The sequence below is a fragment of the Phacochoerus africanus genome, chromosome 8 (genome assembly GCF_016906955.1).
Source record: "Phacochoerus africanus isolate WHEZ1 chromosome 8, ROS_Pafr_v1, whole genome shotgun sequence".
Lineage (NCBI taxonomy): Eukaryota > Metazoa > Chordata > Mammalia > Artiodactyla > Suidae > Phacochoerus > Phacochoerus africanus.
In genome coordinates, this window is record NC_062551.1 from 46,923,426 (window position 1) to 46,941,545 (window position 18,120).

Sequence of the window (18,120 nt, forward strand, 5' to 3'; positions counted from 1 at the left end):
CAGAGCTATGGTCAGGGAAACCGAATCTGTTTCCACTGTGTACCCCCCACAACCAAGGGACAGAATGCTGGGTCTTCTGGTTCTAAAATCCATTTTCATTCCATTATATCAATGCCTCATATTAACATCCAATATACATTAATTTTTGTGCCAGGTGCTTTCCCCTATGGACTTTAGGGGAGAATGGTGTGAGGCAAGGAAGGAAGAGGACAAGGACAGAGCTGTGTGCCTGAAGGCCTCCAGAGGGTGAGCACCGCTGGCTTTGGGGGAGTTTTCCCACTCTCAGGAGTATGGAAGTGTCTGGTCTCCCTGGCTACCCTTCTGGAGAAGCAACATTTGAGGAAAAGGTTAAACCAACTATAATGGAAAAAATAAAAATCATTAGAAATTTTTTTTTTCAGGAAAAGGGACATATCACAGTACTTGTTGTAAATGAGAACCTCCTCTTTATTCCTGGTTTCTGGAGCTGGATAGAGAAAGGGCTTTGGCATGGCCCTACCTCTGTATGGGCCCCAGGGATAAAGGTCTAGAGTCAGGTGATAAGGCCTTTCTCCAGGTGGGAATGAAAAGCCCTATCCCTCCAGTCCTAAATTAGGGGGTAGGCACAACGATGTAGGGTGATTCTTTGGTGAGGTGTAAATCAGCTTGGGGCAAACTCTTCCAGGCAAGTTCTAAGATCCCATACTGGGCAACGCCCATAGGGAACATGGTACGTACATTGTTCTGCCCTGGGAGGGGAACCACCTCCTGGAACTCCAGAGGACCTCTGGGGGTGTGAGAGCCACCACAGAACAGGTGGTAGAACAACCGCTCCCCAGGAGCTAGCTCTATGGCCTTTAGTGCCTCTTTGTAAGTGACCTCTTGGGATTGGGGTTCCTCTCTCAGGAGCAGTTCCTGTAGCAGCCTCTGGATTCGGGGGGACTTAAGGTGGTACAGGTCCATGAGGCGGGAGAACCGTTCCATCCAAGCAGCACTGTCTTTCGCATATCGCTCCTGCAACATCCGCAAGACATGGTACAATGCCACAAATGTCTCCCATAGAGGCACCTCTTCCTTTTTTTTAGAGATGGGCTGTGCCTTCTTTTCCAACTTGGGCAATTTGGGAAATCTGCCCTTACCCTTAAAAGCCCGGAAGTCCTTTTGAAACATCAGTGCTAGAGTTTGTTTTTCCACAGAGTCAAGGGCACCCGTGAAAATGTCTTTTGCGGCAGGATAGTAGTGTTGCGTCTCCATCTCCTTGAGAGCAGTGGATATCTTCTCTACCCGTGCACTCCTGTAAGGCTCTCCTAGAAGCTGCCAATTTATAGCCTTTGAGTCTGGGATCATTTTGGTAGCTAATGGTGACTTTGGTGTGGACACAGCCAAAGGTTTTAGCCAGATTTCCTTTTCCTTTCCTTTTATAGGAGGGATCACTTTAAGGTATTTTGGACCCATGGGTTCCTTACTGGGTTTTGAGATACGTGTGCTTCGTGATTCCAGGATCTGCCTGTGACGGTACACAATGGCTTCAAGTTTGGCCAGGTGCATCCACTCTAACTTTTCCTTTTCGGTGAGGTCTTTGAGAAGCTGGCACAATCTATGGAAACTATCCCTGGAAATCTGTTCTCCTGCTTCCATTTGTTCTAGGACATGGTGTATCCACTCTACATCAGAGAGGCTTATGTCTGCATATATTTCCTCAGCTAGAATTTTGGATACAGGTAATTTTACCTCAGTCTGTCCCTTCAGAGATGGATGACGCTGCAACAGCGACTGCCACTTAGCCCCTAGTGGTTTGCCTTGGAGTTTATGAGCTTCCATGGTTTTCTTCAATATGTGGGATAAATATGGGGTTTTTAAATCAGGCTCTTGGGACTCCAAAACTGTATCCAAAAATTGTAAAGACATGGGTTTATATTTCTTTAACAGTTGTTCTTCTTTATCCATAAACCCTGTCCTTGGGAATACCCTGGATATGTCGAGTACTGAGGCCTGGTCTTCCCAGGATGTTTGTTTAATTGACACTGGTGCTGGTGTCTTTTCTTCCTTCCCCAGAACTACTGAGAACAGTTGCTTGGAAGGGCTTTCCAGAAATCCCAGTTTTATAGCACTGCCTTTGACCTCAGGGATTTTTTTCCTGGTAAAAGGGACAGCTTCTCTTCCTCTTAGATCTTTTTTTCTTTCTTTTGGTAACTCAAACAGTTTTTCCTTTTTAAAGGTCTGTTTTTCCTTATCTACCACTTCTTCCAACATGCTTCTCTCCTCTTCTTCCTCCTCTTTCTCGCTCCAACGTTCCATTTCTTCCTCGCTCGTGCTTTCCTCCCTCTCAAGCACCTCCTCCTCCTCCTCTTCCTCCTCCTGCACCCCTTCCTTCTTCTTTTTCTTTTTCTTCTTCTCCTTCTCTTCCTCCTCCTCCTCCTCCTCCTTCATTTCCTCCTCTTCTACCTCCTCTTCCACCTCCCCTCCTCCTCCTCCTCCTCCTCCTCCACCTCCCTCCTTCTTCTTCCTCCTCTTTCAACACCTTCTTTGCAATTCTCTTTTTTCTTCTTTTTCTTCTTCTCCTTCTCTTCCTCCTCCTCCACCTCCTCCTTCATTTCCTCCTCTTCTACCTCCTCTTTCCCCTCCTCCTCCTCCTTTCCCGACCCCTCCTCCGCGCTTCCCCCCAACCTTTGTTTAAACCCACGTCTGTCTTCCTATCTTCTTTAGGGCCTGAGCTTCTTTCTTCCTTCCTTTTTCTTCGTCCTTTTCTTTCTTCTCCTTCGCGTCCTCCTCCTCTACTATAATAAACTCCTCTAACACTCCTCCCTCCTCCTTTCACATTCCTCCCTTCTACCTCCCCTTTTTTCCACTTCCTCTTCCACCTCCTTCATTCCTCTTTTCTACCGCCTTCCTACTCCTCGTCCTTCCACACCCGGTCCTAATCCCCTAGGAGGGTCTATCCTCGTCCCTAACCATGAACCTGCCGTTTTGGCAGTCCTGTTCTAACCTCCCATGGGTCATTCCCCCCCATTTCTTATCTTCCCCTTTGATGTCATAGTGAATCGTTTCTCAATTGTCTTCTTTTTCTTTCTTCTTTTCTTTTCTTCTTCTCCTTCTCTTCCCTCCATCTACCCTCCTCCTTCTTTCCTCCTCTTCTCCCGATCTCTTCCCCTTCTCCCTTCTCTTCCACCTCCTCCTCCTCCTCTTCCTCTTCCTCCTCCTCCTCTTCCTCAGACAGACTCTCTTGCTCTACTTCATCTAACAGGCTCTCCATTTCTTCAGAAAAGCTCTCTTCACTTTTCATGCTTTGTACTTCATGTACTTGACCGGGAAACTCTTCCTGTTGCATATCAACTCTCTTTAGCTCTTTTGTCTTTCTTGGCCTTTGTTTAAGGAATGGTTTTGCCTCTTCTTCCTCTGTTATTTCTTCCTCCTCTTCTTCCTGTATGACTTCTCTCTGTTGCCTGGCCAATCTGCTTTCTTTTTCAGTCATTTTTTTCTCTTTCTTTATCATTCTTCTCATTTCCTTGGCCAGTTTTCTCTGCCTCTTAGCCAGTTTCTTTTCATCTGTCGTAATTTCTGGTTGTTCCTCAGAAAAATCCCACTCTTTGGCATCGAGTTCATTCTGTACCTTGTTCAGTTCCCTTTCCTTAATAAAGAATAATCTCTTTAATTTTGTCATCTCTATTTTTTCCTGGGTTAGTTTCCTTTTTTCTTTGATAAGGTTTTGAAGTATCTTTAATATTTTGCTGCTCAATTTTAAGGGTTCCTTGGGAATGTCCTTGCTTTCTTTAGCCAATTTCCTTTTCACTCTGGCTAACTTTCTTTCTTCCTGGGCATACACTCTCCCTCCTTCGGTAAACTCCAGGTTTCCTTTGGCAATATCTGTTTGCTCTGTGGCCAATATCCTATCTTCATAGACCACTATCTTCTTCTCTAGTGACAGTTTCCTCTTAACTAGTTCTAGTTCACCCTCAGTTAGTCTTTTCTGTCTTGAAGTTTCTTGAGTCTCTTCCTTGAAGAGAGTTTCCTGCCCCTCAGCCAGTCTCACCTTTTCGCAGGCCAGTTTCTCCATTTCCATGCCCAGTGCCTTTTCTTCTCTAGTAATAGACCAGTCACTTCTGAGCTGCTTCAGTTCTTGGAATAGCGCCCTCTTCCCCATAGCTAATTCCATTTTATCCTGGGCTAGTTTGTGCTGTTTCTCAGCCAGGCTTTTCTCTAATTGGGTTAGTTTTTCGTCTTCATTAGCCAGTTTGTTCTTCTTCTGGAAAAGTTTTGCCTTTTCCTCCATCACCTTCTCCTCTATCTGAACCAGTCTCTTCTTGTACATGCCCAATTTCTCCTTTTCTTGGACTAATTTCTTTCTGTTCTGGCTGAGGCTTTCTTTGAGCTGGATTAATTTTTCTTTCCTCTGAGCCAGTTTCAACTTCTCCTCAGCTAGATTTGCTTCCCGAGCCAGAATCATCTGCCTCCAGGCTAGTAGTTCCTTGGTTTTGGTTATTTCTTCCTTGTTTTGGGCCAATTTTTTCCTTTCCTGGGCCAGTTTTTGCTTAATCTTTGTCAATTGCTGCCTTTTCTGAGCAAGTCTTTCCTCTTCCCTAGGCAGTGTTTCCTTGTCCTGGGCCAGTTTCTTTTCTTCCTGGATCAGCAGCTCTTCTTCCTGGGCTAATTTTTTCTCTTCAATATCCATTTTCTCCTCTTGTGAGGCCAGTGTCTTCTCCTTCTCAGTCAGTGTCTCCTCCTCCTTAGCCATTTCCTCCTCTTCCTGATTCACTTCCTCTTCTTTCAAAGCCAGTTCCTCCTCTTCCCATGCCAGGTCCTCTACTTCCTGAGCTAGTTCCTTTTCTTGACATTCTAGATCTTGCTCCTTCTGGGCCAGTTTTCCCAATTTCCGGACCAATATATTTTTCACCTCAGCTAGCTTCCCTCCTTTCATTGCTGTTTTCTCTTCTTTTCGAGCCAGTTTCTCCAATTTCATGGCCAGTTTCTTCCTTTGCTGGGCCCTTTTCTCTGCTTCCTGGCTTAGCATCTCCTCTCTTTGGGCGAGTTTTTCCTCCTTCTGGACAAAATTCCTCTCTACCTGGACTGTTTTCCTGTCTTTCTGGGCCATTTTCCCATAGTCTCTGGCAAGTTTTCTCTCTTCCTGAGACAGTTTTCTCTCTTCTTGTGCTAGCTTCTTTTCTTCTTCTGCCAGCTTCCTCTCTTCCTGGGCTCGTAGTATTTCAACTTGGGCCCGTTTCCTCTCAGTCTGTGCCTGTTTATATTCTTCGTGGATCTCTCTCTGTTCTTCTGTCATCAGCTCTTCTTCTTCTTCTTTTACTTCTTCTTCTGCTTCTGCTTCCTCTTCTCCTTCCCACTCCTGAGACAATTCTTCCTCTGGAGTCACTTCCTCCTTATCCTCCAAAAATTGCTCCCTGGCCCTGGCTGACATCCTTTTCCAGATCTGTGCCCATTCATCCCTTGTCCGCTTCATCTTGTCCCTATGTGGCTTTTCTTTGCCAGGGAACAGCTTTTCTTCATCCTTTTGTAGTTTCTCCTCTTCTTGAAAATGCCCATTTTCCCAAGCTTTTCTCCATTCATCCGAGGATATTCTTGTCTCACTATATGCCTGTTTCCACAGATCCCAGGACTTCTTCCATTCCTGCCAATTCAGCTTTGGCTCTTCCTTAACTGGACTTCCTTCTGGCTCAACCACTTTCTCCTCTAATTTGGCCATTTCCCCCTCTTCCCGACTCACATCCCTCTCTCCTTTTGTTATTTTCCTCTCTTTTTTAACCACTTTTGTTTCCTTCTGGACTGATTTCCTCTCCTGCTTAAAAGCCTTCTTAGCGGGTTTCTTTTCTTCTTTCTTTGATACTTGTTTTCCCTTGGTTAGGTCAGATTCTAAAAAAATAACTTTCTTTCTCTTGGCTTTTTTGGGAATCACTTGGGTTTCCTGCAGGTCCTGCATGCCCCTTTCTTCCTTTTGCTCTTGCTCCTCTTTTGTCTCCTCTTCCATGTCTCTGATCACCATGTCCTCTCTAATTGCTCCTCCATGAATAAAAACTGGTTTCTCCTCTGGCCAGGCTACATCCCAATCAAGGTCCTCAAACAGGACCTCACTTTCTTTCTTCAACAGGGGGCAGATCTCCTGAAAGAGCTCCCAGCTGGGCTGTCGATCAGCCAGCACCTCCTGAGCTGTGGTCACTAGCTCAGCATTTAGAGCTTCTGACATTTGTGTCTGGGAACCAGATATCCTCAGAGTCATAAGACGACACAGATCATCCCGCCATGATGAGCCATCTCCAGGAGTAGTCCTGTGGCCAGGGGCTCCAGAGGCACCCCGCCCTTTGGTTTTCGCTGGCTTCGGCTTCCCAACTGATTCTCTCCTAGCAGCAGATGGAGATTCCTCAGCTTCTACTGTCTTCCTCTTGCGCCTCTTTGTTGCTTTCATGCCTCTTTTGTCATGTACCGTCCTCAGCATCTTCAGGGTCAGTGCAACATGATCCTTTGAGGCCTCTTTCTCTGGCGGTTCTTGTTCTTCATCTTTTGAAATTTTCAGTGTACTAGAGCTTGAAGACCTAGACTCCTCCCCCTCAGGTGGTAAGGCTTCACTCTGATCACCTTCACCCTCTAAGGGACCTGGCTCTGTGCCAGTTTCCTTCATCTTCTTGAGGCTCCGCAAAAATTTTCGGGCTACAGGGAAAATCAGGAGATGTGGTTAAGGAAAGCATGGGTCTTAAATGAAGGTCTTAAATGAAGACCTTTCCAATACCCGGTATGAGCCAAGAGGAACTGCCATAACAGAAGTAACAACAGAGGGGACTGAGGCCTTTTTTAAAAAGGCCTTCTCGGAGATCCCGTGTGGCTCAGTGGTTAAGGAATCCGACTAGGAACCATGAGGTTGCGGGTTCGATCCCTGGCCTCGCTCAGTGGGCTAAGGATCCGGCGTTGCTGTGAGCTGTGGTGTAGGTTGCAGATGCAGCTCAGATCTGGCATTGCTGTGGCTCTGGCATAGGCCAAGGCTACAGCTCCAATTATACCCCTAGCCTGGGAACCTCCGTGGGCGTGGCCCTAGAAGAGACAAATAAATAATAAAAATAAAAATAAAATTAAAAAGGCATTCTCCTTGCTTTATTCCCAATGCCTTCCCACCCTCCTCTACCCACCACCCCACTTCCATCAAGTCCTAGAGATAGGTCTTAGAGTCTCTCTGAATTGGGTTGGATTCTTCTTTGGAAGCTTCTTCCCTGTGAAAAGATTTTTGCACTTATCTCTGTTCCTGATACCTCTTAACCCACGTTAGCCATAAATTCCCTGCCTCTTGGACACCCTGAGGCATGGACCAGATTGCCCCATACATACCGTGCTTTCTGCCTCCTGCCCGGCCCCGTCTTTGGCCTTTGCTAGGCTTGGTGGCAACTTCCGCTTCTTCAGGTTCCTCAGTTTTCTTGGAAAGGGAGGTAAGTTCAGAAGCCTCTGAGACATCTAAAGAAAAAGTAGGCTTTTCATCTCCAAGTGCTAAAGTCAGGTTTTCATTCAATCGCTGCTCCACTTGAGTATAAAGGATTTGGAGATCTGTGGCCCGCATTCCCAGCATATGGTCCAGGGTTTCCTCCCCAACCATTTCCTGCCTGTAAAAGTCAAAGGAGTGGAAGGAACATGCTGAATCTGGGACAAGAGGGAGAATGAGAGGGAAAGAACTTCTATAGAACAGTCAGGGGGCTTGGGGAAGTGACCAACAGCGACAGTGGATGTAGAGGTAAAGGATGGCCAAGAAGAAAGAAAAAGTCTAGGAAGCCACGAGGGCAAAGAATGGAATAACCTTTTTGGGGGCTTTAGGGGTAGGAGAAAAGGGTGAAACGGGGCATTTGAAGAGATAAGGGGACAAACAGGGATGGAAGAAATGGAGAAAGGAGTGAGCAGTTAGGGGATCATCAGCGTAGTCTAGAAATGGGAAAAGACTATGAACAAGGAAGAAAGACAGGAAGAGACAAGGAACAGAAATGAAAAGACAGTGAGGGAAGGGAGGGGGAAAATGAGGAAGGGGAAGAATATCAGAAGTTAGGAAAGAATTGAGAAAGGCACAAACAACTCACTGCATCTCCTGGAAGGTATCTCGGTCCTGGATCAAGTTTAAGAGTGAGGTCTTAGAATGGATTCCAGTTTCAGCCATGAGGCTCAGGGCCTTATTCCTCACTCTTTCATCTTTGTCCATTAGTCCTTGGGCCAGAGGCATGGCAAAGAGATGAGTAATCATTCCTAGACGCTTCAGTCCTTCCCAGGCTAGCTCTCGGATCAGTGGATTGGAATTGGTTGTATCATCCAACAGACGGTGGGCTGTGTCAGAGCGGAGGGGTGGAGTTACCTGGTAAGAGGCAAAGATTTGCCCTAGGGCACCAATACAGCACTGGTACTTCAGTGGAGAAGCATGGGTCATAATGTTGAGAATCGTCTCTATCAGGCTATTGATAGCTATTTCGCTCATCTTTCTTCCCAGCCAACTGCGGTTCGCTGAATCTGTAAGGACACTGTAGGTGATATCCTTGGACACTCTTGTTTCTAGGAAGTCTTCATCTTCCTTTTCATGTGAATATTCTCCTGCATCACTTATAGCACTTGCCCTACTGTGCCAGAAGAAGAATTGTTGAGACTTGTCCCATTCCAATTCCCGCATGGGTGAGTGCAGGTTGCACTGTAGGTATATTGGGCTGCCCTCTGGCCAAAGACGGGCACGAATCACTGAGTTGGGGATGTAGCAATCAGGAGCCAAGAGCCATTTCCGCCCATGACCAAAGTAGCATCGCAGTATCTGGTAGGGGTTGAGTCCATCCCAGGTAGTCAGGTGGAGCTGGGGAGGAAGCACATAATGGGAATGAGGAGTTTTTTTCGTCTGCATCAAATCAGTTTCCTTATGCACGGAGTCGCGTCTGAAGGAAGACAGTAACACAGGGCTCCCCTGCTCATCTTCTTCTATGACGTGTGGCACATTATGGTCAAAGGCTATGGCCCGATTATTGACAAGTTTCTCCAGACCCCCTAATTGCTGTTGCCCTTGCCCAAGGTAGATATACCTGGGCACAAACATGGTCTCAAAGGAGAAGAAGAAGCTTGGTATGAATGGCTTAGGAGCTTCTAGCACTTCATCTGTCATACCCATAAAGGAAAGGCGTGCCAGCAGGGTTGAGGGAAGCAGTTTTAAGCAGGACACCAGATAAAGACTCTGGTTGAAAGTGACAAGCAGGTCACCCCGGTCATTTGCAAAGCAGAGTGGGCCAAAGTGCAATGATGAGTCCACCATGGCTACAAGTCTACCATGGAAGTTCCAGATTCGGATGGAGCCATCACTGCCACCTGTAACAAAAAGACTCAAGGATAGGCAGACATCAAAAGATGTGATGGCACACTGGTGCAGGGGCAGTGTCTCTATGCACATCGAGCCTTTCCGTGACCCAGAGGACATAAAATCACGGAACTTCCAGAGGCGCAGGCAGTTAGTCTCTGTGATGGCACCCACAGACTTGGGCAAGAGTATCAGGTGTGTTAGGTGACAGCTGCTGATAATGCTGGCGAGGGGCCGCAAATGCACTCTGATCCCCTCAAGCACAGCTTCTGATAGGTGTACATAGTCATCCATTCCATAGGAACAGAGCAAAGAGTTTTCTCGGCCACCAGAAAGCCCTCCGGGCAGTGTAGAGAGTGCTAATACAGCCCCAAAGTGCACGAATTTCTCTATTCGGGCACAGCTGTGCTGGGAAAGCACTCTGATCATACCACTCTGGTGTCCAGAGAACATGAGTCCTTCTAGACCCCGCCCCAGGTGGAAATGCCCATAAGCCAGGCATTGTACCATGTCCTGAGAATTTGGTGAGGTGCATAAGAGATACTTGGCTGGGCAAGGGCAGCGGGTTGTGTCAAATACCAGCACATCGGAGCTGCCTGTTGCTACAAAGAGCTCCTCTTTTTCTGGGTCATAGGCCCAATCCACAGCCTGGTCCAGGATTGAGAAGGGCCAGGTGATGACCAGAAGATTCCCGGTTAGTGGAGACACAAACCGCAACAAGCCATCCTCAGTAACACACAGGATCCGGAACCAGCTATTGCCACAATGGACCCGTCGCAGCTGCTGGGGAGCAGAACCACAGACATGGAAGAGGTTGTAGAAGCAGGGCAGACTGCGCAAGGAGAAGGAATAGGTGGTCTGGCAGAAGAAAGTAGCGCTGTCAATAAACTGGAGTCGGTACAGGTCCTCGCCAAGTTCTAGCCACCGCAGCAGGTTCCCCGAAGTCAGGTTCCACTCCTTGATGAAGCCTTCCTTGCCAGCTGTTAGCAGGGTGTGGGCTTCTGGACGGCTGCGGATACATATCACTGTCGAGAAATGGGCCTTGAAGCTGTGGAGAGAGTGGCCCCGACTGAGGCTCCATGCTTGGATTTCCCCAGTCATGTTTCCAGCATAGAGAAAGCCCTGATCAAAACAGGTGAAGCAGCAGGTGATGGAGGAGCCGCCGGTGATGGAAGTAAACCTCTTCACCTCTCCCAGCTGGCCGTGGCCTTGGTGCTCAAGGACCCTCACCACAGTCTCACACAGGGCTAGAAGGGAGCCATCGGGGCCGTTCAACACGATATCCTGGACAAGCTCATCGCCAGGCAAGGACACCATGTGGGCTATCTGGAGGCCCCTGCCACTCCGCTCGATGGTCCAGGTGACCACCGCCCCCAGGATGCCCGACAGAAGCACCTTCATTTCTGGGTCATAGCAGAGGCAGTTGATGTTAAAGCGGCAGGGCACTGCACCCAGGGGTTTGAATGACCGAAAGTGGTCCCCAAAGAGCCGCAGGAGCAGGTCACCACAGTAGACCACGAGGATGTGAAAGGAACCCGTGTGGACCATGGACTGGATGGGCGGCAGTCGTTCGGTCATGGAGAATGTTCTCTTCTCCACCATGTCCTCGGTTTTGCTCTTCATCCATATTACAGCCTGGAAGACAATAAGATGGAAATTGCCTACGAAAGTTGGTAGCCGAAGAAATGGCAGAATATTCAGCTATTTTCCCTGGTCTGGTGTGCTAAGGAAAAATTGGAAGACTCTAGAGTGATTTTATCCCCTGGTTTTGGGAGCTGGAAATATTGTAGAAGCAGGAAGCTAGGACTCTTTCCCTAACCGTGGCCCACTTTAGAAGAACCATAAAATCAATTCAACATGGAGACTGTAATTAGAGAAAGGATGAGGGGGGAGTCCTGGGTCCAGGTCACTTTCATTCACGAGGTATATCTTCCTGGGTCAGTCCAGAGTCATAACTTAAATGAACATGGCCCCTATAGAATGGAATAAGAAGGAGAAGAAAGGAGTTCGCATTGTGGCTCAGTGGTTAACGAATCCGACTAGGATCCATGAGGACGCAGGTTCGATCCCTGGCCTTAACTCAGTGGGCTAAGGGTCTGGGGTTGCCATGAGCTGTGGTATAGGTCGCAGACGTGGCTTGGATCTCATGTGGCTGTGGCTGTGGTGTAGGCTGGCAGCTACTGCTCCTATCCGACCCTAGGCTGAGAACCTCCATATGCCACATGTACGGCCCTTTAAAAAAAAAAGGGGTGGGGAGAAGAAAGTCTGAGTAATTTCACCTGTATTTCTTTTGTGCTTGTTGTCACCCAAGAGAGAGAAGCAAAGAAGTTGGCATCACTGACGTAATAGCATATAAGTGGCATATTTTGAGGACGGCGAGACTCTTTGAACAGGATCTGGGACCGGTCACTCAACACAACTACATCAGTCTTTGGGTCATCCGTTTGCTGGGGAGAGGCATGGCATAAACTAAGAAACCATGAATATATAAGCACTAAATATATCCTCACACAAGTCACAACTGAAGCCGTTCCCAAAGTCATGCCTCAGCCCCAAGGGCCACTCTTGTGACATCTGCACATGCACAATTTATCACCTGTGGCACATTTGCATTTCACAAGCATGTAACAAAACCCACAACACAAGAGAGAACCAAACAGCTATAGCTGGCCTATGCATGCAAATTTTATAGTGTGAGCACAGGGGAAAACTGATGTTCTTCCAACATGAAGTTACTGTACCTGTCCTCTAACCTTCTCTCTTCTGTCTAAAAGGTACATATGCCAGAGTTCCCGTTGTGGCTCAGCAGGAAGGAATCCGGCCGGTATCTGTGAGGATGTGGGTTCCATCCCTGGCTTTGCTCAGTGTGTTAGATCCGGCATAGCCACAAGCTGTGGCGCAGGCTGCAGATGTGGCTCAAATTCTGCGTTGCTGTGGCTGTGGTGTAGGCCGGCAGCTGCAGCTCCAGTTCGACCCCTAGCCTGGGAACTTCCATATGCCATGGGTGTGGCCATAAGTAAATAAATAAAATAAAAGATACACATACCATAAAAGACCCATTTTAACAGATTACCAAGGCAAGTGCACTGCCATATGACTACATGTAAAGTAACAGAATGTCCCAAAAGTCAATGCAGCTTTAAGTTATTAGAGCCTAAAACTGCACTGAGTAAGACTTTTGGGACACCCTACCTGGCTTTTAAATTTGACCGAGGAAAGGAATATATATATACACTATATATTATCCCACTGTGACAGAGCATGTGCTATGAAACATGCACCTAACTGGGATCCTATCACGCAGAGCCAGTCACAGCAAAACTGAGGCCGGCAGATGTTCTCTCTGGTGCCTTCTCTCTTCTCTTAGAAAAATCTTTCTTCCGAGGGGGTTACTTTTTCTGACAATATGCCAAAGTGTTCACCTCTCACTAACAAAATATCCTTGCAAGAGGTCTCTAGACTCATTTGGAAGTTGATGGCCCACTTCCTACTAAGGGGACAATTGTCTTCACAGTCCACCCTGATCGATTCCTAATTTCTTGCAAGAGTTGTGCGCCTCTGAAGGGCTCATAACAATCAAGATGGATAGGAGCCAATCACATGTTTATATCCTACATGTACATTACCTGGCGCTTATGTATCATGTCATTTATAAGGTATTTAAGATCCTTCCACAGGGGAATAAGTCTGGGGGAAGACATCGCCTTGATTATCCCCTGGTCCACCTCAGGACTGCTGCTTAAAAACCTGTGGGAATCCAAAAGAGGCCAGCTTAGCCACTGCTAGTTTTTTTTTTTTTTTGTCTTTTTTTGCCATTTCTTGGGCTGCTCCCATGGCTTTGGAGGTTCCCAGGCTAGGGGTCGAATCGGAGCTGAGCTGCCAGCCTACACCAGAGCCACAGCAACGTGGGATCCAAGCCGCGTCTGCGACCCACACCACAGCTCATGGCAATGCCAGATCGTTAACCCACTGAGCAAGGGCAGGGATTGAACCCGCAACCTCATGGTTCCTAGTTGGATTCGTTAACCACTGCGCCACGACAGGAACTCCCACTGCTAGTTTTTGAGGAGCTAGAAATCAGAAGGTAAGAGCCACGAACTCATGTTTATTGGATCCTTTTTGTCTGTCAGGAACTATGCATAAGACATAGCTTCTCATTTAACTTCACTATAGTCCAGTGAGGTAGGGATTACTCTATTTTATAGATGAGAAAACTCAGGCTTGGAGAGGGTAGATAAAGTTAGGGGTTAAATTTTGGCATCAGCTATTATAATCCTGTAGGATAGTATGCGTAAGGGGAACAGAGAAACCTGAAGAGAGGCTGGAAAGGAATACTGTCATAGGCAAATAATAGTTCTTTGCTGGTGGTAGTGCGTCAAGAGAGCTTTTTACAAGGACTAGTAGTTACCAAAGTGTGGTCTTTGGATCTCCTGCACCAGGAATCCTAGGGGAGAGGTACATCTTGAAAAGCAGATCCTTAGGTACTGAAATAGAACTGTGGAGGTAGGACCCTGAGTCCTTCACTTGTAACAGGCTCCCTAGGTGAGTCTGTGGACCTTCAAGTCTGACTACTGAAACAGGAAATCGCCTTTATCGGGTGCCCAGGACTCAGTCAGCCCCATGTAGCCCAGCCACTCGGTCTTGCAGGCTTTTCCCAGGCATGTGGAATCAAGTAGCTCTCTTGCATGGGATAGGTCTGCCATGCATCGTCTTCCTCCCCATACCCTTCTCTTTGGCCATCATGAGATCAAACCTCTACTTTTCCTGTTGGATGGTGAATAAATCCTACTTTTAACAAGTCCCCTCTGTCAGGGAGTCTGTCATTACTGATCTGATGGTGGGCTTGTTTTCCTCACTCGTAAAATGAAAATGCCAGTCTGGCCTACTTCACAGGATTGTTGCAAGGATCACATAAGGTAATTCCTGTGAATACCTTTTAAAGTATACTATGAGGCAGCAAACAGTTATGATTGCTGTTTTTAGGCTGGTTTGGTTCTCAGAGAAGTATTTATTTCCTTCCAACACATACTTTGTACTTTACAGTTGCTCTGGAAGCATTACAGCTAAATTTATAGTCTGGCCAGCAGAGGGCAATGGAAGCCATCCTTGTGTCTGCTAGATGAAGGAAATTAATGAACTTTTCAGTTTAAAGAATGGTCCCTGAAGTGTGATCCTCAGGACAGCAGCATCAGCATCACCTGGGAACTTGTTATAAATGCAAATTATCAGGCCCCACCCTACACCTACTAAATTAGAAACTCCAAGGGTAGGGCTCAAAATCTGAGTTTTAATAAGCTCTCCAGCTAGTCTTTGCCCCTGGTCTTAAAGTTTGAGACCCACTGGTTTGGAGAGCTACTGGAGTTCCAGGTCATTTGGCCTGGGTCTCCTGAGGCAAGGTCAGCAGAACCCACCCTCTGGCATGACTAAGACCATGCCCTATGTTGCCATAGAGATTCAAGGGCTGGATTTGGGGGCAGGGGGAAGCAGCAGGCAAAACTTATCATCTCATGTGGAGGGCCCACACACAAAAAAATGCTTTTACATCAATCACTTCATTAGTTCTTGAAAGAATACTGAGAGGCAGACAACATTACTGTACATATGAGGAATATGAACTCGGAGAGGAAAAGGGATGTGTTTAGAGCTACACAGAACAGATTCAGGACTAAGCTCCAGGGAGTTCCTGTTGTAGCTCAGCAGGTTAAGAGCCTGATTCTGTCTCTCTGAGGATGAATGTTTGGTTCCCGGCCTTGTCCAGTGGGTCAAGAATGCGTTGCTGTGGAGTTCCTGTGGTGGCGCATCGGAAACGAATCCAAGCATGAGGTTGCAGGTTCGATCCCTGGCCTCGCTCAGTGGGTTAAGGATCCCTCGTTGCCGTGAGCTGTGGTATAGGTCGCAGATGCGGCTCGGATCTGGCATTGCTGTGGCTGTGGCATAGGCCAGTGGCTACAGCTCCGATTAGACCTCTAGCCTGGGAACCTACATATGCCATGGGGGCAGCCCTCAAAAGACCTAATAATAATAATAATAATAATAATAATAATAATAATAATAATGCATTGCTGTGAGCTGCATCATAGACCGCAGGTGTGGTGGCTCAGATCCCTCATTGCTGTGGCTGTAGTGTAGGCCGGCAGCTGTAGCTCTGATTCAGCCCCTAACCTGGGAACTTCCATATGCCAAGGGTGCAGCCATACAAAGAAAAAAAAAAAAAAGACTAAGCTCCAACTCACAGTTTGGGATTCTTCTATCATTTCAGTCATTTCAGAAGGAGAAAATGTTCTCTCAGCTGATGATAAGGAGCTCTCTGCCCCACAAACCACTCATCAGAACTGGGGACTGTTTTCAGACATCAGTGTCCCCTATGTCTCTTTCTTTTCTTTCTTTCTTTTTTTTTTTTGTCTTTTTGTGTTTTTAGGGCCACACCTGTGGCATATGGAGGTTCCCAGGCTAGGGGTCCAATTGGAGCTGTAGCCGCCAGCCTACACCACAGCCACAGCAATGCAGGATCTGAGCCAAGTCTGTGACCTACACCACAGCTCAGGGCAACGCCAGATCCTTAACCCACTGAGCAAGGCCAGGGACTGAACCCGCAACCTCATGGTTCCTAGTCTGATTTGTTAACTACTGAGCCACGATGGGAACTCCTTCCCTATGTCTCTTTCTACTCTCCCCAAGGCTAAATGCTGCCCTCCTGCCATACCATTTTTCATTCTATTCCCCCGTAACCTTGCACTTAGTACTCTTTGGACCACCTTTCAGGAGCCACTGTGATCTGCTGAAATGAATCGGTGGATGGCCCTGTGGGCCAGGGCCCCAGAGCTAAGATTTACCCCACCAGATCCTTCTTGAGGCTCCAGAGCTGCTGAGAGAAAAGTCATTTGTAGTCAACAAATTTGCAGTCATTGCCATCAGTTTGCATTATTTCTAATATCTCCTCTAGGTATAACTTCTCTTAACTAGCCTATAAAAAGCAGGCAGCTGGGGCCCTTTGGGGGCATGTGCCTTGGAAGTTAGTGAGAAAGAAGCCCTTCAAGCCCCAAACCTCTGTTTTTTTGTGTGTTTGTTGCTGTTGTTGTGTTTGCCACCCTCTTCCATTCCATACACCAGTTTCCTTAGAGGAAACTTCTAAAATCCCCTCCCCCCATTTGATTCCCTAATCTCATTACCTGTTCTTAAAAGCAAGTCCAGAGTAGGCTCCAGATGCCTTTATCCCAATGGTCTTGACTTTAATATCTTGATAACCCAAAGATGATCTAAATGGAGAATTCAAGTTCTGCAGCCAATTCAGGGGAGTCAGTATTTAGGGCTGAGATATGGTATATCCTGTTAACTATAGAGACAAACCAGGTCTGTGCTTAGGCATTGCCGGCACATCTTTTTTTTTTTTTTTGTGCTGTTGTAGTCCATTCCAAGGTGTTCATGGGTGGTGGTGGTAGGAAGGCCAGCACCCCATGAACCTTGCCTTTGTAATACAGAGAATTGGCTCTAGGGGGCACTGCACTCCATGACACTATTGGGCCCCTGGGCTCCTCTTGGGTGACTCACTGACTCCATATACCATGTTATAAAAGTGTAAGGGTATACAATTCTTGCCCATAGAACTTACAGTTTAGCAGAGAAGGCAGACATCAAAAAATGGTCATAAAATTGATTACAATGAGAAATTCTGGGTGATGGGTTATATTCTTTCGTCTTGCAGGTAGCTCTCACATTTGGGGACAGTGATGTAGAAAGCTCAGCTGACATCAGAAGGGCCTAATTAGTTGATTGTATAGTCAGAGGGACAGGAAAGCCAGAGGGCAATCTTGGATTCCTCTATTTTTTTTCAAATGACATTACTGATAAGGAGTCCAAGTCTGTCCCCGGGGCCTGGGGATGCTACTCTGGCCTTACAGGTGACTTCACAGCTAGGGCTGGAACTGGAATGCCCTTAATTTTCTTTATGGAAAGAAACAATTTTTTTAGGCTGACAAACATACACTACCAGGGTGGGCTAGTTTCTACTGGGTGAAGAGTTATCCAGCATGGGAGTAGTGATAGCATCCAGAACTGATTAAGGGTGTAAAGTGGTAGCCCAGGAATTTTACATATATTGTTTCATTTAATTTTTATACAATGATTCTGTGACTTACTTAGCTGCCATCCTCCATTTATCAACTTTTTAAAATGTACATGGCAAAAGTATTCAAAATATACTAAGGAGCATCTACTGAAAAGAAAGTAACCTGGGAGTTCCCGTCATGGATCAGTGGTTAACGAAACCGACTAGGAACCATGAGGTTGCAGGTTCGATCCCTGGCCTCGCTAAGTGGGTTAAGGATCTGGCATGGCCATGAGCTGTGGTGTAGGTCGCAGACACCGCTCGGATCCCACGTTGCTGTGGCTGCGGCGCAGGCCAGTGGCTACAGCTCCAATTCGACCCCTAGCCTGGGAACCTCCATATGCCTCGGGAGCAACCCAAGAAAATGGCAAAAAGACAAAAAAAAAAAAGAAAGAAAGAAAGAAAGAAAAAAGTCACCCGTCCTATTTCCCCTTCAGAAAGGTAACCCTGATTATGTCTTTCTACAGGTGTTCTATACACACACGCGCATGTATGTAAAAATATTTTTCTTCTGCAAATGGTAGTATGCTATATATACTGTTTGCACCTTTTTCTCAATAATCTTAATAATAAACTCATTAAAACATATAGCTCTGTCTCATTTTTCAGCAGTTGTCAGCTGCATGGTATTCCACTGTGTGGCTGAGCTATCATTTATTTATCTAAATTTCTATTAATGGACATTGGGCAGTTTCCAAATTTTTTTTTTTTTTTTTTGGCCATTTCTTGGGCCACT

The 18,120-nt window shown here is 46.7% G+C and overlaps 1 protein-coding gene across 2 annotated transcripts; it reads right to left on the minus strand.

Moving 5' to 3' along the window:
* Positions 1–459: 459 nt before the first annotated feature.
* LOC125133132 (WD repeat-containing protein 87-like) lies at positions 460–13,021 on the minus strand. Of its 2 annotated transcripts, none has more exons than XM_047791221.1 (7): positions 12,907–13,021; positions 11,560–11,727; positions 8,037–10,915; positions 7,303–7,571; positions 3,149–6,633; positions 2,499–2,555; positions 460–2,412 (listed from the first exon to the last, which is right to left on the minus strand). In XM_047791221.1, exons 1-7 carry the CDS (start codon positions 12,979–12,981, stop codon positions 592–594), a joined length of 8,754 nt encoding a protein of 2,917 aa, XP_047647177.1. In that variant the 5' UTR covers positions 12,982–13,021; the 3' UTR covers positions 460–591. The 2 variants fall into 2 exon arrangements, with proteins under 2 accessions (XP_047647177.1, XP_047647178.1); XM_047791222.1 differs by having other exon boundaries at positions 8,037–10,919; positions 11,681–11,727; positions 12,907–12,981.
* Positions 13,022–18,120: the final 5,099 nt, after the last annotated feature.